Below are 21,100 nucleotides of genomic sequence, written 5' to 3' on the forward strand. Positions count from 1 at the left end.
GATTAGCATTTTATGCTTTAAAAAATGACAAGGATTAGTCATGATAATCTTGATTAATCACCATTATTATGCTTATTTAGAATGTTTTGTGGTAGGTGAGTTAATTCCCACATAATCATTGTTAAATTTTGTCTGATTCCATTTGTTCAATAGCTAAGACTGTTTTGGAGCTTTTATAACGGTAATCAAGGTGAATTCTAATTAACTTATATATGACGTGTTAGTAAGGATAACTATGATTAAGAAAATCTTAAATTAATCCTAAATATTATCGTCTACATATAATAAGTTTTAGTTCGTTTTGACAATCTATTTGTAATCACTAGTAGTAACTGTGATAATCTAATGATATATATCCTTTACTATCAAAAAAAAAAAAAATTAAAGTGAAAGGTGAAATATGTATTTAGTAAGTACATTTTTTACTTTGGACACAGAAATAATATTCTTTGCTTAAAATCATATCAAAGAATTGGTTCTTTCCTACCTACACAAGCTTTCTTGAACTTCAAGTTCATAAAAAGTTGCACCCATGGCATGGTACAGATACAACTACCCATCTTTATAGTGGAAGTGTATAAATTAAGCGAAACGTATAGTCACTAAATTAATAGTTATTAATTAATAAAGTCATTTTGATTTTTTGTAACAAAGAAAGTGATTGAAGTAATGATTAACGTGAACAGTCAAAAACATCCAAATAGTTATTATCTCATAAATCATTTTTGACTTTTTGTAACAAAGAAAGTGATTGAAGTAATGATTAACGCGAACAATAAAAAATATCCAAATTTCATAATCAGATGTGAAATTCTTAGATTTATCTAAAGAATCATTAGAAGATTTATTTCTTAATGACATTTCATATTTGTCTTTAATTAAGTGGCAAAATAGTTAAGTAATTTATAAACACAACAAAATTAGGTTTCCAAAGGATTTATTGGTATTCTACTCTGTGAATGTTTTTCAACGGATTTTACATTAGAAATCCTCCAATGATACGTCCATTAGAAATTCACGTTTTTTTAGGAGTGAGCTAAATGAATTAGCTCCTCTCCTAATTCGTCAACTAACAATCCAAATATAGAAAAAGCAAATTCTATCGCGGTTTCTTCTCTTTGATCTTGAAACTCATTCCAATCATCAAACTCACTTTTCAAATTCGATTTTACCATCATATCGATGGTATTTGATCTTAATTCTTGCGATGATAAATCTATCTTCTTGCATTCTCTTCCAAAAACGGCTTCTCCATAGTTCAAACTTTTAACTTCAAACTTTTCCTCGAAAATCAAGTTAAAAACTTGACATTCTTCTTCCTCTACGCGATCATCATCTTCTTCTTCTTCTTCTTCCTCGAGCAATATTTTCTCGAGTTCAATTGGATCTAATTCAGCCAATTTCTCGAATCGACGAAGCTTAGACAAAAGTTGTTGTTGTGCTCCTATTAAAAAGAACACAAGATCACATTAATTTTGAACATCTTCAATAATCTCTAAGCTTTTATTAGCAAGCATGAATATAAAAGAAGAATATAAACTTAAAATAGTCTATATATAGATGTATACTATAAGTATAACTATGTATAATTAACGTATACTGGCTAGAAAAAATAAAAGTTAGAATATGGCCTACTAGGGCAATGAGTCATGTATTTGTGTAAGGACAAAGTGACGTCATATGTCATATTCATACATGTACAAGTACAACAGCCACACGTACAACATTGTGATTAAGACTTTTGATCCCACACACAACAAATTAAATAATTCAAATATCAATATCAGCATAATCAAAAAGATACTCAAATGAAATGACTTTACATTTTATATATATATATATATATAAATGTCCTGAATAAACCAGAGTTTCCATAGCCATTGAAAATGACTTCACAACCAATTTTATTTTAAAAAAACTATATTACGTGTACTGCTACAATAACATACCCAGTGTAATATCACAAATAGGATATGAAGAAAGCTGGTGTGTACGCGGCCTTAGCTTACCCCTATCTTCTGATAATAAAGAGATTGTTTCTAATAGATTCTCGATTCAAGTAAAACATACTACACTATTCAATTAAATTGAAAGATAGCACAATTCTTATTTAAAAAAAAAAAAAGAATTCAAGAATATTAAGATTATTTTATCGTACGTACTTTGTACAAGTGCATAATTGCAATCGAGATCAGAATCCTCATCCTCATCCTCATCCTCGTCCTCGTCCCCGTCTGCATGTCCATCCTCCTCCTCAAATGGAGGATCCAATACAGAAACTGGACTGCATTGCTCTTTATCTTCTTCTTCTTCTAGTTGATCAATACTTGCCAACCCTATAATTGTTTCATAATTTTCTTTGTCCTAAACACAAAAGTCAAATTAATCTTCCAATTTAGTTGGTAAAAAACTGAATTAAACTCATTTTTGAATGAGACATCCATTCAATTTTAACTGTCGTTTTAACTCTTTTCACGTTTTGTTAAAAAAGAAGGAAATAGGGCTGACTTTTATTCAAGACAAGTTAAAATTCATGAACAAGCATACGACCAGAATTTAATGAAAAAATTGTCTTTTTATGGGTCCAAAATTTAAAATGACAATATATTTTATTGTCATTTTCCTTGAAAGTTCTATTTTCCAGACAAGGCCTAATAGAAAAAAGATTTTATATTGGCAGAGGCGTGATCTCAAGTACACTTACCAAAACATGAAAAAAATTGTTTTTATTTGATATTCCATCCGTGTCTAAAAGTCCTGACTAATTTGAATTTGTGTTAAGATAAAATACTTTTATCGAATATAACATTTCATACTTTTATATTTAGAACTCGAATTTCATATCTGATTGATTAAAGATGAGTGAATAGTTATCATTCTACCACAACTTATTGTGATCCTACTTCCTGCATAGGAAAAGCAAAATAATTATTCGGTAATTATCATATGAGTGATTTAAACTCATTATTGATGTACACTTATCCAAACAGAAAACCTTTTTAATATGATGATTTCGATAAAAAATAAAATATGTTCGATATATTGATAATCAAACAAGCATATATTATTAAGTAGTACAATTATATATTTGAGACTCTTTACATATTATTTCCTCAGTTCCAATTTATATCATTCGACACACTTATTTTTTAATATATTAAAAAAAAAAAAAATTCACAATTTTATAATTTTGTCGGTTCAAAAAATAAGTCACAATTATAATTAAAAAACCTTAATTTTTTTTTTTTATCTTTAATAAAATTATTCTTATTATTATTATTATTATTATCATTTTACATAGGTTAAGTTGAAAATTCAGCTAATCAACTAACTGAGTTAGTAAAATCCGTCTCACGAATATATACTATATTTATTTTAGATCATAATTTTAAAAAAAACCGCAATTTTTTATTATATTGTCACATGAAGTTTTTACAAAAAGAGTACTATACTCTGAGACTTGGTATAAAAGATTTAGTAAATTTAATTGTGTAAAAAAGATTTAGTAATAATTTTAGAGTCATAATGACTCACGGATAGAAACCGACAAAAGTAAAAAGACAAACCTCTTTCTTGTGACAAACCGGAGAAGCTGCCGGCGATGTGAATTCCGGCGATACATAGCCGGAGGTCGACGGGCATCTTTGAAGAGAAAATCTAAAAGGGCTTAACGGAGACGAACCAAAATCACCATAATTGCTATAATTCTCCATATCAATTAACTTCCCTTCATTGATTTCACTGTTAACTCTGCTATTATTACACGAACATGAGAATTTTTTTTCACCATTTTTATCGCTATTTCGATCCTTCAATTTCTTCAAAATGGACCCAAAAACCCCAAATTTCACCTTTTTGATTTGGGTTTTTGGTTTTGATGAACTCTGTTGTTTTTGAATCCTCATTGCAGCTTCAAGAAGCAGAGCAGCTGTTCTTGCAGGTACATTAAGAACAAATCTCCCATTTTCCGGGCTCTTTGCCGGCGCCGGCGAAGGTAAACACAAAGGGGATTTTCTTAATTCCGGTGATTCTCCGAAGGAGAAAAAACAAGTATTTTTGCATAATTTAGATGATGGGGTTTGATTAATTTGCTTTTGAAATTTTTTGATTTGTAAAGAGGAAGTTTTAGAAGAAGAAAAATTAAGTCTTTTGAGATGAAAACGTTTATTAGCAGTGTAAAATGGTTCTTGATCTTCTTTTAGAAGCTCATGCAAATGCTTCTGTGCCATAATTCAACAACAAAAAAAAGAATTTTCTTAAAAATTCAAGATATATAAAGGGGTTGTGAGTTCTTGAAGTATAAAATTCAGAATTGAAGAGAATTCAACATAAAAAAAAACCAGAGAAAGTTGAACAGATATAAGTAAGAGGTGATTTAGAAGATCGAGGCAATTAATTTACTATAATGTTGGTGAATGGTGAAACAAATTAATTTACCTATAAAAAGACAAGAAAAGAGTACTCTGAATGTAATTTGTGGTAAATTTTCTGATTCAATAATTGAAATGGCTGTAACTGTAGTTGTAAGACTTTTTTTTTGTGTAGCAGAAACAGATGGCAAGGTCGTGATAACTAGTTGCATAGGTCTCTATTAATTAGCACAAAAAATGGCCCTTTCTGTCTCTATAATATGTGTGCGTGTGGGTGGGAATTTCTAGGAAATGCAGGGATTAGGAAACACAGAGGGTGCAAGTGATGTGTAGTTGATTAGTTTTATTTTTATTTTGTATGATCGTGGTGTTCGAGTCAGCTTTCGTATATTTTAACTAACTTCACTGTATTTGTCACTTCTAATCAACAAGTATCATGTAACTCTTTTCACCAAGGCTAGGATATATGAGAAGAATAATCTAGCCATTTAGGACAAAGGCGTCCACATAGAGTCTATTAAGTGCTCGAGCATCCATTAACCTCGTCTCGGAATCTATGTTGAAATTAAGAGGTATTTGTATAAAATTATCATAGAGCACTCAATGAATAAATGATCTGATTGGTCCATTGGCTTTTGGGTGGGTGTTTAAGGCTCTTTTAGTGTTGTTGAGCCTGATTTATTATTTGGTTGGCAAGTTCGGAATAACTAATCACGAAATTAACAATTGGTACCGCAATAAGTATTGCTCTCCTTGAGTGGTATAGTAATCTTGGGATAAAATAGGCAATGACAAAGATATCCGTTTAAACCCTTTTTATACATCTTTTTTCACATTCATGAAGGGTAGCTTTGTAAATAAATAACTTGTCTTAAGATTTATGCAATGCATATTATTTTGAATACAATAAACTAAACACTCAATACGAAATAATCTCAACATAATTTATCTCAGTATAACTTATCTCATTATAACTAATCACATCATAACTTGTATTCAAATCAAGCAACTACTTTCATCACGAAGAGTTAGAAACACATTTAAAATTCTCATTTTTTTATGAGTTTCATATCTTAACACGCTATTATTATATTTATATAATATACTTCAATACTAAATTGATCAAATATTTATTTACAAATCAACAATAGATTTATATAGGCCAATTCAACTCATGATGTGTTTTAATATGAGACTGATAGCTAAAATATAAAATTCGTGAAAAAATGATAATTTAGATAGATATATAGAAGGGAGCAAATAGCAATGATAGCTTTGGTCCCTTTTTTTATATAATATATTTTATGGTATAGTACTCTTTAGCTACAGTGAATTTATTGCAGTTTTTTCTGCAAAACGAAGACAAAAGGTAGGCAGCCAGCGGCCAGCTAACTGGCTAAGTCACGGAATGCTCGAAGAGCGCTCAACCTTTATGGATCACTTACAACTTTCACCATAACTTTTGTTTTTTCATTCCACGTCGATATTTGTATTGAAATTTGATTAAAGTTAAATTCGTGTAGAGAAATTATAGAAAAAAGGGTTTGAAAAATACTTAAATTTTGACCGAAATTGTTGTTATTATACCATACTTTATGAAGGACTTTTTACCCCTTGCACTATTTAATAGTATATTTTAAAGGTATATATGTACTCATGTTGACACATTACTATTTATGATGTCCACGTGGATATATATATACCTTTAAAATACACTATTAAATAGTGTAGGGGGTAAAAGGTTCTTTCCAAAGTTCGATATTATTAACAATTTCAGTCAAAGTTCAAATATATTTCAGATCTTTTTTCCGAAATTATATGTTGAGGTAAATGTTTCAAAGATAACTCAAATACAAAATTTGTTAAAAATAAAAAAGTACTTATCACTCCACCACAATCTAAACGATACATTTCACCGTACGTTGCTACTATTGATATCATCAGCACAATTACTTTTACCTTTTGTATACATGTATTATCTATGTAACAACTTTTTACATATTGTCCAACAAACTTACGTGAATTTGTTACTTTGAGCTACGTCATCATCAATTCAAGGAGTATTATTCCGTTATAAGTTTGTCAGTCCTTCTCTTTTAACTAACTGAGCATCATAATATCACTTTTAACTCGCTCTTTATTATGGACCATGAGCGTCATAATGTCGCTTTTCACATATCTTATTTTTAAGATTATAAATTTGCATAGTAATAAATCTTTATTATAACATATAACAAACTCAAAAGTAACATACTAATGTATGATGGTTGTTGATTTGATTATAAAAAAGTATTTTAAATTTTGGAGGCAAGAGAAGAAAATAAATTTATTGAAGAGTGTAATTGTCATCGTTTGATTAAAGTATTTCCATAACAACATCAAAATCCCTTAAAACAAGGAGGATAATCTTCATCACCTTAGCCACCACATAAAAATAATCACTCTTTGTGTCCCAATAAAAGCTTCTCAAGCTACTCGTGAGTGGTCCTAGATGAAGTCATAGTAATGATTACATGGTTTCTTCGTTACTGTATTTACTTTTCAAGATTGAAATAAGATTTGTGTACATATTATCTTTCAGACTCTATTTATGAAATTATACTTGAATATGTTGTTGGTATAGTACTAATGAAGTTTGTGCAACACCATACCTTTTTTCCGAATAAAGGGGGTTATTACGCCTCGTGATATTTCCACCCCCTCATAGATTGTACCAATGTTTTTTTTCACTACACCCTGTGTGGGTACTCGCCCCAAAATCCAATTGGGGGTCTGCAGAAAGTAGAGTGTACGCAGATCTTACTACTATCTCATGGAGATAGAGAGGTTGTTTCCTAAAGACTTTAAACTCAAATGCATCAAACCCAAGTAAAAGAAGAAGAAGACAATGAAGAAAGCATAACAGTTAATACGAAAATAGTGTAGAGCCTACAAGACAGAAACAATACCATGTGATAATCAAAACACAATACACAACATATGCCGATAGACAGCAAAAGAAGGGCATGACAACACTCTACCCCTAAAGACAATGACTACTATTATTTTGAATAAAGCTAAAGCATAATCTTGTGTTGGTTCCAAACATTGACAAAAAGCCATTTTCTTTATGGACCAAAACTTCATTATGCATACCAACCATTTCAATGCATTAGTTGCTGGAAAGCTTCATTGAGAGTCTCCACAACATACACATAACCAAGACTCTCAGCTCGACCCCTGAATTTATCAACCTCGTTCTGTGGAACTTGGAGTCCGATTAGCACATTCCCACCAGTTTCTCCCTTTCAAATAGACGAAAAAAAGTTACTCAATAATAAATACTAGCAGAGCAGAAAGACTACAAGATAGTACCAAAAAACGAACAATGTGACAACGAGATTTCTTGTATAAGGTACCTGTGCACGGTAATGTAACAAACTTATATTCCAACTTGGGCTGAAAGCGTCTAAAAACTTCATCAAAACACCCGGCTTGTCTGGGAAAATGAATCGACAGAGTTGCTCATTATGTACATCTGATCTCCCACCTATCTGCAACAAATTATAGCAGAGATAGAGAGATTACGAGCCATCAATATCCGATGATCACCACAATAATTCGTTAAACAAAGTAGAAGGAAAGGAAGCACATCAATCCTTGATTGATTAGTATAGTCAATAACGATAGGAGCATAGCAGTAAAACGTTCCAAACAACTAATTGATCACGAGACCAACACACATGTTTAGATTCACGTGATAGTAAGAAGAGATATGAAAACAGTACCAGATGTCTTAGATGATCTTTAACCAATTCATTATCTGTATAATTAATCGTATGCAGTTGTGATGATTCCATCCTGTCTACCATTTCTTCGAGTTCAACTTTCGTGTGAAGACCAACTCTGCCATATGAAAAAAATGAATATATCTACGAATTCATAGATTTCCATTCAACTATAAAATTAGTTAACATTCTGTTTAAACGATACCTGTAAAATACTCGAGCATTTTCTTTCTCAGAATCATATCTGTACTTCAATTCAGTAATATTAGTATGTCCCACCATCTCGTAGAACTTTTTGAAGCTGCCTCGTTCTTCAGCCATATAAGTAGAGAGAACAGCTTCCCTCTGTCTACCAACATCCGCGAGTTCAGTTACCAATCTAAGTCTGTCAAAGTTCATGTTGGCTCCACTAGTTATTGCTACGATGTTTTCTCCCTTTACACCATAGTACTTACAGTATGCTTCAGCTCCAGCTAGGGCAAGTGCACCAGCTGGCTCTAGTATGCTTCTTTTCTCTTCGAACATGTCCTGTTCAAAACAGGACTCAACAGTCACATCAAAAGATTCAAAATTCGTATACTAACAAGTAACGTAACATACAATATGTTAGTGCTGACTAACCTTTATCGATGCACTTATAGAATCATGATTAACTAGGACGATCCCATCTATTAGTTCCTTGCAGAGACGGAAACTTTCTTCACCAACCATTCTAATAGCTACTGCATCTGCAAAAGATCCAACTTTTTCCAGCATTACTCTTTGACCGTGGTGTAATGCCAATGCCATTGAATTGGAATCGACTGGCTCAACACCAATAATCTTCGTATCAGGGGAGACTTTTTTCATATAAGCAGCAATGCCAGCTATAAGACCCCCTCCACCAATAGGCACAAATATCGCGTGTATCTTATCTTTGAATTGGCGGTTGATCTCCATTCCAACCGTACCTTGCCCTATTATGATATCAGGGTGATCAAAGGGAGAGACGAATGCACGTCCTTCTTCTTTGCCCTGAGCTACAGCATATGCTTGTGCTTCTTCGTATGTATCCCCCACACGAACAACAGTAGCACCCAATCTCTCAACTGATTTCCACTACAAAAAAACGGATAAACTTTTATTATTAAAAGAACAGGATGAATTGAAATAGGAAGCTATAAGTAATTCAACAATACTAACTTTAATTTCTGGCGTAGTAACGGGCATCACAATCACAGCATTGCAGCCGAGTTTCTTGGCAGCTAATGCAACACCTTGTGCATGATTTCCCGCTGATGAGCATATAACGCCCTTTTCTAACTGCTCCTTTGAGAGTTTTGCCATCATATGGTAAGATCCTCTGACCTTGAATGAGAAGACCTGCCAATATGAGTATACCACAATGATTGTGAGTCAAAAGGCTCAAAATTAGATAAATACAGAACACATACAGACTTAAAAACTTGCTCTACTTGGTTGAGCTGAATAAGAAACAAGGCAGCTATCGTAATCATAAACTCGAGTATTAAATAATCAGGGAAGAAAAAAATCAACATGAATAGCCAATAAATTCATGTTCTAAATCCAAAATCAAGCAGAGTTCTCACAGCTCGCCTGCATAGTCAATCTCATCTAACATAAATTTTAACAAGAGTATATCTATGCTAAAAGATTACGGGTGTGAATTCAAATCCATGGAAGTTACTACAGAGGTGAATTCAGGATTTAAAGTTTATAAGTGCAACATCACATTGTTATTTACAAGCTCCAAATAGGGTAAATATTTGATCAATTTTGGGGCTTCAATCCAGGTCCTTCGTCTCTTCATTCATATAGACAAATCGATCAAACAAAAAAATAAATTATGACTAATTAGTGTAAAGGATAATTAGTATAAACTAACAATCTTTCAACAATATGAGTAATATCATGAATATACAACATTCATATATATATTATTTGTTTTATGATCATGGTATCCATGCCAGCTTGATTAGTTCCACGTTATACTACCCACTTCCCACCTCCCACCTCCCACCTCCCACCAATGAAGTAACTCGGTCCACCAAGGACATGACTTATGGAAAGAATCAGCTAGTGTTTTTTAAACTAGCGGACCTCAAGTTCACCACCCAAAACTTTAACATAAAAACATCATGAATACTACAAATTAACACCAAACTTCAACAAATAGGAGTATTCAATAACACTACAAAAAGATAAAATTGAGTAGTAAAAATATACCGGATGAAGATCTTCACGTTTGAGCCATATATTTACCCCTAACCTCTCTGATAACTTATGTGCACGCTGCAATGGCGTCTCCTCAGCTAATTCATACACTTTGGACGTCAATATTTCTTTGACGTAATTGTAACCGATTTCACCACGTGGATAATTCGGTAACAAATAACCTTCCTCGCATTGTAACGAACTCGGATGTACTACTGGTATCAATGTATCATCAGTCTTTGAAATTTTCAAAGACTCCGCTGCCGTAACAACCGCCGCTGGTTTAGTAATGGTACCACTAATAAACCTAGTTCGTTTTGTTTTTAATTTTGCGCCAGGTTTAATGGCGTCGAAACGAACAACGGTGAATGCTGTGCCGGTGAATGTTGCTCCGGTGAATCGGAGAACGTCCATGGTTATTGAGGTGGAAGATGAAGAGCAGCAAAGATAATTTTATAAATATATAAAAGAGGAATTGACTAATCCTATAATGTGGAGTAATTTTCTCAAACACTATCAAATATCTCTTATAATTACTCTATATTCCTCTCTTTTCTCTAACCGCAATTCATTAACAAGTTTTAATTTTTTCATTATATTTTTAAATATATTAATCAACAAGTCTATAATCACAAACTAATTATATTATTCGGCATGCTCGACAATTCTTTTTATCTCAAACTAATTACAATATTCGACCTATGCATGCAAAAAATAAAGAAAAAAATTAAGTCTATTTTAAACAAATTTTGTACATTATTAAAATATTTGGATTCAATATAAAAATGTTATTGATTTACAAATCACTTGCAGATGCAAAAAAGTTTTAAAACGTTTTTTTTATTTTTTATTTTAAGGGAAGGCGCAAACTTCTATGCGCTTCGCCGTGCGTCTTGCAAGACTCTGACAGCGTGTGCCTTGTAAGACGCATAGTAGTTTGTGCCTTACTCCTTCTAACCTGATTTATACGGCGTTAATTTAGCATTGAAATGTTGTCCTTTTGGTTTTCAACTCACTTTTATTTTTTTGACTTAAAATTATTTCCGTTTAACCTTTTTTTTTTATTTAAAAGCTACTTTTTTTTAAGTCAATCCAAATGGGCTCTTAAAAGTCACTTGATGTTCTAATTTCTAAGCTTAAAAAAATGGCAAGTCACATCTTTTTGTTAGAGAAATTTAAGGTTCCTATTGGAGCAAACTATAGCTAATGTAGTCTAGATGAATTATGCACAGAAGTGAAAATTGCGAAATTTCAAAGATTATAATCAGAAAACTTCATTATTTTGCGACAAAAATTAAACAACACCAAAGTTAATTTATATATATATTATCTATATATCCAGGAATTAGGAGTATCTCTTCATTTTTTTCAAACCATATCAAATACTATCTCCTATAATTTCCCAATTTTCTCAAACCATATCAAATATCTCCTATCATTTTTCTATATTTATTTTCCCTGATTTTTCTGAGTACAATGTATTACTCCATAGAAATCCTGTAATTTCCCTATATTTTCCATATTTATTTTCCCTGATTTTGATTTTTTTAAGTACAATATATTACTCCATATTATTTTTTTCTAGCTATCGCAGCATCTTCAATATCACAATTAACAAACAATAAGGAAAAGTGTAAGACCATCATCAATGTTGTGCTCAATATCAGCAGGAACTTCAAGACCATCATCAATGTTGCGCTCAATATCAGTAGGAACTTCAAGACCATCATCCTGATCATCATAAGCAACTTCATCAGCAAGAGGTGCACGCGCGTTTTGATTACCAACATCAACTTAATCATGTCCCGGCGCTTCCTCAACCGGCGGCGGTGGCTCAACGGCAATGGTATCTGCCACCAGTCTTATTATAACTAGAATAACAGACAAAACTATCGAAATATATGTCCTAGCATGGTTAAAGCCATAGTCTCTGATTGTCATGTTTATCAGTAAATTAAACTAGATAGGGAATAATGTAGTCCCCAGTCGCTGGCCACCGGCCTGAATAGCATGAGCCAACAGAAGATCGCAATCAACCCAAAAGAAAGGGCCAAGTACAGTTTCATGTCTAATGTCAGGTAAGTCGAAATGAAATGAGACAAGATGCCGTTCACCAACCAACCGAGGGCTTCCATGTATCTTACCAAATTAGGAGGAACTATAGGTTGAGCATGTAAATCTCCATAATAGGCAGATACACGCCACCATGTTGGATAACAATTCCCCCATCCAGGCTAGATTAGCAACCGTCACTCCCTGTCTTACGCTAATACAAGTCAAAGTAATAATATGAAAGACAGCAGCGGCGACTATCCATACAATTTTCTCATTCTGTGATAAAGGCATTATGCCTTTTGCTTGGGGAAGACGATAGAGTTTTTTATTCCATATGAATCCTGTAATTTCCCTATATTTTCTTTTATTAGTACAATTTATTACTCCATAGATGGGTTTTCTACCTAGCTATAAATTTCTCTAATTTTCTTCAAAAAAAATTTAAACTATATTATAAGTAATCTTTACTACCCTTTATTAAAACTATGTCAGGTATGAAGAAGTAATTTTTTTCAGGTTAGTACCATCCCATTAGTATTCTTCAACGGATACTTAAGATTATGTTTAATCATATCATGTAAATAGATCTTAATCTTTATGAACTTTTATTGTTGAAATAATTTTTATCAAGAGTTTTAAAGATTATGTGTACCGTATGAAGCGAATTGTAAACATGAGAAGAAATAAGATTTTAAAGGTTTTTTTGCATTTTCAAATATTGAACTACATTGCTTTTTCTCTACCCTAGATCTTTTTTTAACCTATGTTTTATATAATATAACGTAGTCATGTAATATTTCTTGATGGTAAAGTTTATGCAGTTAATGTTATCAAATAATTGGTGTCTCGCAAAAAGAATAGAAGAAAATTGCCTTTTCAGATCTCTAGTAATAAATAAATAAATCATTAAACTAATTTTTTTTTGCAAATTCGATTTTCCCACTTTTCTTGGCATCTTGCCTTTACTAGAAAAGGGGAGCCCGCACGGCTCAATCACCATTACTAATTTTAACTAATAATGTTTATTTGTCTTTAATTTGTTGTACTTCTAATTTTTTAAATATAATAATATTTTTTTTTTAACTAATACTATTAACCATCTAACAATAACATTAGAAATAAAAAATAATTTATATATAAAAAGATCGAGAATATTAACAATTTAATTTTTTTTCTAAGATTGATTTTCATGTTATATTTTACTTTTCTATTACAAACATTCCATGTATAATGTGGCATAATTAGAATATGAAGCAACAAAGACCTCATTTTGCTCATATTAAGAATGGAGCTATTCATACGATTCTACTCAACCACAAGTTTAATTTGTTCATATACTCACTCATTTACAAACAAATTAAAACAAAATGTATTATTAATGTAACTACTTTTAAGCTCATCCAGACAAAATTCATAAACAAAAAAATTGTAGAACATGTGATTTAACTTAAAAAAACTGAAATTGGAGCTGAGACTGAACTAGAATTTCCAAAAAATACACACATAAAAATAATTATTATGGAGAGATGTGAGTCGAGTAGCGTTGGTGAAGAAGGCAATTACAATAGCTCAGATGAACCATTCAAACCTGTTCCCTTTGTTCGCATTCTTTGGATTGATAATTCTGGCATTCATAGATGTCGTGTAAGTGATTTTTAGATATTTATTTACTATAGTTACGTGATTTAATGGAGCGTGTTAATTAATAATGATTAAATGTGCATGTCATACATGTATTGATCTGATGTAAACATCGGATGGGATTAACTTTTGACCTCGAACAAGTATGATGAACAAGAGAGAAATGATATTTCAGAATTCTCTGGTTAATTATGGTTTAAATAGTCTATATATACACATCCTATGTAAGAGATCGAAAAGAGGATCATTGGACCTAGTTCTCGTGGTCAGAGGCAGAGTAAAGAAAGTCTTAGATCTTTGTTTTTTTTCGTGGTATGGACCAAAGCAAAGGTTTTGTTGCTATCGACACCTACCCAATTAAACAAAAGTATAATCTTGAGTTCTCACATTTGTAGGTGATGGGCAATTTGGTCTTTCGAAAAGTCTCACCTCATAAACTTACTTTTGATTCGTTAAGTTATGTTTGAAGTTAATTTTTTGTATTATCATAATAGACCTAGACTCATCCCAATTCATGATCTATTCAATATTGGATCCGAATCTTCTATTGTCCATGTTTCATATGTCCAATCCTAGACGTGCAGGGGTGTTGAGTTCCCACTTTAGTATGTGATGGATTATTTTAATGATTTATTCGATGTTGAGTCTACATCTTCTATTGTCCACGTTTCATATGTCCAATCCTAGACGTGCAAGGGTGTTGAGTTACCAACTCACAATGTGATGGATTATTTGTTCATCTTGGGCAATTCTCATCTCATGAGCGAGTTGAGTTAAGTCCAAAAGCTGATTGAATTTTATTCACTTATGTGAATCATTTACAGGTTATTCCAAGAGAACGTCTCAGCTTCGTGAAAAAACATGGTTTAGGATTAAGTCCTGCATGTCTTGCTGCACTCAGTTCAGTATCTAATTCCCCCGCGGAGGGTACTAATCTTGGATTTACAGGCATGATCAGAATTATTCCTGATTTATCAACCAGATGCAAAATCCCCTGGTACTAATTTATGTTTTGATTCTGGTTTATGTAACTACATTAGGTTGTTTTTATCGATTTCGTTGATAGGACATATTACATAAGACACTCTTTTGTTTGTAGAAATAACATAACAATGACCTGTATTCTAAGGAGCAGAACTCAATAGGTTTTGTTCCAAATGATGGGGTAGAGTAAATATGGTATGTGGTTACCAGAGACGTAGAGGTAGGCCGAAGAAAAATTAGAGATAGGTGATTAAACAGAACATGACACGTTTGCAGCTTACTGAGGACATGATCCTATATAGGAAGATATAGAGGACGAGATTAGGGTAAAAGGTTAGTAGATAGTCGAGATTTGTCTAGGTTACTTAGTAGTGTTGTTGTTATTACTCTTCTACTATATTATTCTTCGATTTTAGTATTACCTATTGTTTCCTTTGCTTCAGTTTTCTTCTTCATTGATTTCGACATAGCTTCTCCACTACTATATTGATTTGTAATCATGTTTGATGTGGATGTGTATCTTTTTGATCCAGGGAAAAACAACAGGAAATGACATTAGCAGACATGTGTATTGAACCAGATAAACCATGGGAATACTGTCCAAGAGAAGTATTTCGAAGAGTCACTAAAATTTTAAAAGATGAATTTGACTTGGTATGTCTAGCTAGTATCTTTCGTTGCAAGAGTCGAAAAGTCTTATTGATCTGATACATATCTACATGTTTCAGGTTGTGAATGTAGGCTTTGAAATCGAATTTTACCTATTGAAGAGTGTAATAAAGTACGTTACTCAATTTTATGTTCATTTTCTCATCTTGTAAACTGTTACACTAAATTTGTATGAATAAAATTACATAAAGGAATGGCAAAGAAGAATGGTTACCAATCGACAAGACCTCGTACTGTTCTACATCAGGATTTGATGTTTCTTCATCGATATTAGAAGATATCGTTACTTATCTTCAAACGATGAATATTACAGTTGAACAGGTACATTTCCATTTCCTTTTAAGACGAAAGTTAACTCACAAATTTTCAGTCCAGTAAAGATAGTTCCTCTTGTTGTGTCTTTCAACTATGTAGGTACACGCGGAAACTGGAAAAGGTCAGTTTGAAGTTGTCCTGGGATACGCGGAGGCTAGTACAGCAATTGCTAGCTTAATTTATGCGCGTGAAGTCATCAAATCAGTTGCAAGACAACACGGGCAGATGGCAACTTTTGTTCCAAAGTAGGTAGAAGATTTTACCTCAAACACTTTTAGCTGCATGCATTTCCCCTTTTTGAATTCAAATTCTATAGTACTGATGATTAAGAATAGAACGCGTTTTACACAATCAGATCACTTTAAAGGTAACTATTGAAATATTATTCGTATGCCAATGATCTCAGGGAGATAGAGAGATTGTTTCCGATACTGATATATCCTCATAGTATGTGACATTTTGGGCATTTTTCCTAGCTAGGTATGCAGAGGATGAAGATGGCTCGGGATCACATGTACACATAAGTTTGTGGAGGAATGGAGAAAACATTTTTATGGCATCTGGAGATTCAAAATATGGAATGTCGAAGATAGGGGAATCGTTCATGGCTGGAGTGTTAAATCATCTTCCTGCCATATTAGCTTTTACTGCAACACATCCTCTTAGGCAAGTCATTTTTGATAATCCTTACTGTCATTACTATCCGGTGTCAAATGTACTTGATTCGATTGGAAATACTTTCAGCTCGACTACTCTGTTATGGATTCAACTTTAACAATCAATAAAGATTTTCTAACGATCTATCACGTGTAGTTATGAGCATTTGGTACCTAAGACGCGAAATGCAGCTTACCTCTGCTGGGGTAAAGAAAATACAGAGGCACCATTGAGAACTGCTAGCCCTCCTGGAATTGCTGATCATCTCGTTAGCCATTTTGAAATCAAAGCGTTTGATGCTTGCACGAATCCATACATTGGTCTTGCTTCGATAATTATTTCTGGAGTCGATGGATTACGAAAAGACTTAAACCTTCCAAAACCAGTAGGTAAGTTTGCCTTTTCAGTTTTTTCCCCTTGTGCTATATGGTTCAGCCTGATAGTTTACTCACTCTGTTCAATTTGTTTATCTGGTTTTGACTTAATACGAAGTTTAAGAATGTAAAGAAAACTTTTCGTCTTAAAGTAAAGGTACATACAAATGTACTACAATGTCCTTTAAAGAGTTCACAAATTAGGAAAGATGGGTTTTTTTTTTTCAAAACGGACTAAAAAGGAAAAAACGATCAAACAACTTGAAACAGAGGGGAGTTAAGCTATTAAGTATTTGAAAGTAATTCAAGTTTCCAAAGATTTCATGACGAGTTGTACAATTCCTTCACTGTTATCTGATATTCGAACTATGTTTTCTCGTGAAACAGAAGGGGATTCAGATGTATCTGGAGAGAATCTTCGAAGCGTACCAGATTCTATTTCTGAATCTTTAATTGCTTTAGGAGAAGATACATTGTTTTCAGAAGTGATGAGTGAAAACCTTTTGACAGCCATAAAAGGGATTCGAAAGGTACATTTAACTTATATACACTATCAGTATAAAACATTTTTTCAATATCATGCCATATTTAGAGTTAATTGTCTATGGTGAATACTAAGTATGAATTAAATTGTGACAAAAGAGTCTTTGTGGAAACAGTCTGTTACGGAAATGCAAGGTAAGACTGCATATAACAGACTCTTGTGGTCTGGTCTTTCCCCGAACCCCTACATAGCTAGCGGAAACTTAGTTCACCGGGATGTACTTTGCTAAGGATGATTTTGTTGTTGTTGCAGATGGAAGTGAAGAACTATTGTGAGCCTGAGAGGGACTACAATTTTTATGACCAGCAGATCTATAAGGATCCACTTAAGGACATCATTTTCAAATTTTAGGTTGATCGTATGTACTCGAATCTAAAATTTATAGTCAGTCAGTTCAGAAAAAACGAAGCTAATAAAGGGAGACTTCTTTTTATGTTTTGCTTCATCATATGGCATGCTAGTAATTTTAGAAGAAAAAAATTGATAGTATCTTCTCCGATCCTTTTTAATTGTCATAATTATTAAAATAATTGATTTAAAATGCTTTTTATTTTACTCTTTTCGTTTCATTTTACTTGAAATCTATATAAAAAATAAATACATTCTATTTGTTCATTTTAGCAAATCAAATGAGTTCTATCATTTTTCCTATACTATCCTTATTATTAAATAATTATATGAAATAATAACGGTTAAATTTAGAATTCAAAGTATTATTAATAAAGTTAATTTAATAATATATATCTCTAATTAACATTTTTTAAGGGGTATGTCAAATCAGCAACGGTTAAATAATATGAAATGAAGGAGTAGATAATTAAGAAAGAACTCATTAATATATTTTTTTCATATATCCTTATTTAAATAAATGTGAAAAGGGATTAATATAGCGAAAGCAACGGTAGTAATAAATTGAGATCAAAGAATACATAATTAGAGAATAATTAATCCAAAATAACTTGTTGTCTTAGATAATCAAGAAAGAATTGAATTATACTTTTTACATCTAACCTTACTCTAATAAATATATATAGAGATATTATTATTATTATTACTAGTATTATTTGACTATTAATATTTTCTCAAAAAAACGTATAAAACTCAAACATGACAATTAATGAAAATGATTGGAAAATCAATGGATGAAAAAAGAGCAAAAGTAGCTGTAGCTTTGGAGGCTAAATGCATTTTTTTCAATTTTACTGTAATTAAGAGGTCAATTTTCTTAGGAGTAATAATTATGTCACTAATCACAATATTATTAGCCAACACATCATAATTATATTATTTATCCTGGTATTTATATATATGTAGTCTAATCATAATTAATTTTGTTGGTTTTGTTAGGTATTAGGAGGTCAACCAATTGAAAAATCAAATAAGCTGAATCGTATCATTTAAAACTTTAAAAATTTATGAAAAAGATAATAGTATTATTAATTAATTAATTAATTTTAGATCTGCAATTGTTTAATACAGTGAAAATATATTAATCAACAACTCACTAATCTCAAACTAATTATATTATTCGACATATGCATGCGAAAATAAAGAAGAAAAATAGGTCTATATTAAAACAAATTTTGTACATTTTTACAAAGTAAAATGAACCTTAAACAAATTTACCCCTTATAACACTTTTTCCTTAATTATCTCCCATATATAATGCTGGTTGTTGTTGGAGTTGTTAAAATCAGTCCATAAAATTGTTAACTCTGTTCAACTAGTTTATGTTTGAACATGTTAATAATCTACTTATTTTATTAAATGAGCTTATTTTAACTCGTTAAATTCAGTTCATTTCAAATCTGAATTAATATGCAGTTACATTGGCATATGAGAAATTTTATCGAAATATTTTTAAAAGGACATTTTCTTATTTGATATGTTTTTATAGTCATAATAATATAAAGCAAAAAGTTGAATTAGGTACTCAAACAAATTATAAGAACTAGATAGGTTGGCTTATGACTCGATTTCATTGCAGCCCAATCTGCTTTAGTCCAAATAACATTTAACCAGATCAATAACTAGTCCATTTGTTATTAACTTATTCTTGATTCTTGTTTAACATTTTCAAATTCATCTCAACTCGCTCATTTGACATTCCTAGATAGAGTCGTCAAAATGGGCTTAGTCCATGGGGCTGGCCCAACCCAACCAGTTATTGGGATAGGGTTGGGATAAGATTTTTCAAGCTCATTTATAACTAGAGCTTATAAGTTCGACGGCCCGACCCATATAAGTTGTTTGCCCTTGAGGCTTGATCAAGGTTGGGCTGGGGTAGGCCCATGGGCCTAAATTATTTATTTAAGGGTAACTTACAGAAATCTCGCTGGTGTATGAGCTAATTACTTAGATGCACGCTATGTTGTAATATTACGAATCTTATCAGATTTTTGTACGTGTAAATACATGTATCTCGGGATATATGGACTCAAAATTAGGTGTAATTTGTTCTAGATACACTATAGCCAAGTGGGTTCGCACGTATCTAGGATACATAGACAAATCTTGAGTCCTCGCCTTCCTCCCATCTCGCTTGCCACTCTCTTATCTCGTTCGCGTACTGTGATGCATCACACTAGATACATGTCTCTTGCGTATTTAGTATTTTAGATACATGTTATTCACACTAGATTTTTTGCTAGTGTTATTGACACAACACCATTGTTTGTCATATTTGATTTGAAAATCTTCTCATTTTCTATTCGGGTTGGTGTTTGTATTAGAGGTTCGACTAAATGGATCGCACACTATATATAGAACTTATTTTGAAGGTGACACTACTCCCAGACCTCTGATTAAAAATGGAACGACGATGGTTATTTCTTTGGCTATCTAAAGTTTCAATATTGTTGGAGTCTTTTCCCTTTACCCTTAGTGGGGACAGTTGTTTTATTAGTGGTAAATCTTGTTTCATAATTGTGGATGAACAGTAGATCCATCTTCATATAACACCCATTTTAATTTTGATAAGAGACAGTCAATGAAGGTGATTATTAAACTTATTGTGGAGCTTAATACTCTTGCTTAATCTCTAATTATCACATATCTTGACTGCCTTTAATATTAATTAATTAATATATCCCTCTTCCTTTTTACTACTACTATAATGCACTTTGTTGGGAATTTGCACTACACTGAGTAAATTAAAATAATATAATTATCTATATTACTAAAGTATTCTTCTTATCAACTTATATATATGTTCTCCTTTAATTAATTTTTTATATTTTAATCCTTTCCATTTAGAGGAGTTAAAAGCATATTGTTGCTTTTAAGTACAAAATCCAAATTATAATTGACATTTTATAGCAAATTAGCTACTCTACTTTTGAGTTAACAATACACTTTGGTCATAATTATAGTTTTTACCAGAAAAGGCATTATCAGAAACTTTAGTAGGGGCATAATTATGAATATATATTTTTCACAAAAAAGGTACAACAATGCCTTAGGAGTAGGGGTGTGCACTATTCGGATTAAACCGAATAACTAAACCAAATC

The 21,100-nt window shown here is 32.0% G+C and overlaps 3 protein-coding genes across 3 annotated transcripts; 1 reads left to right on the forward strand and 2 right to left on the reverse strand.

Moving 5' to 3' along the window:
• Positions 1-988: 988 nt before the first annotated feature.
• LOC125807021 (uncharacterized) lies at positions 989-4,229 on the reverse strand. Its single transcript, XM_049486772.1, has 3 exons — positions 3,567-4,229; positions 2,163-2,364; positions 989-1,444 (listed from the first exon to the last, which is right to left on the reverse strand). Exons 1-3 carry the CDS (start codon positions 4,227-4,229, stop codon positions 1,026-1,028), a joined length of 1,284 nt encoding a protein of 427 aa, XP_049342729.1. The 3' UTR covers positions 989-1,025.
• Positions 4,230-7,513: 3,284 nt separating this feature from the next.
• Positions 7,514-10,765, reverse strand: LOC125807020 (threonine dehydratase 1 biosynthetic, chloroplastic-like). The gene is made up of 7 exons (XM_049486771.1): positions 10,364-10,765; positions 9,320-9,499; positions 8,759-9,235; positions 8,343-8,665; positions 8,138-8,255; positions 7,769-7,903; positions 7,514-7,654 (listed from the first exon to the last, which is right to left on the reverse strand). Exons 1-7 carry the CDS (start codon positions 10,763-10,765, stop codon positions 7,514-7,516), a joined length of 1,776 nt encoding a protein of 591 aa, XP_049342728.1.
• Positions 10,766-13,924: 3,159 nt separating this feature from the next.
• LOC125806936 (uncharacterized) lies at positions 13,925-17,941 on the forward strand. Its single transcript, XM_049486687.1, has 10 exons — positions 13,925-14,050; positions 14,872-15,044; positions 15,565-15,685; positions 15,760-15,812; positions 15,892-16,021; positions 16,115-16,260; positions 16,496-16,681; positions 16,829-17,061; positions 17,434-17,576; positions 17,843-17,941. The coding sequence occupies exons 1-10, from the start codon at positions 13,925-13,927 to the stop codon at positions 17,939-17,941; spliced, it is 1,410 nt and encodes a 469-aa protein (XP_049342644.1).
• Positions 17,942-21,100: the final 3,159 nt, after the last annotated feature.

The sequence above is a fragment of the Solanum verrucosum genome, unplaced genomic scaffold (genome assembly GCF_900185275.1).
Source record: "Solanum verrucosum unplaced genomic scaffold, falcon-dt-bn FXZP01000196.1, whole genome shotgun sequence".
Classification (NCBI taxonomy): domain Eukaryota; kingdom Viridiplantae; phylum Streptophyta; class Magnoliopsida; order Solanales; family Solanaceae; genus Solanum; species Solanum verrucosum.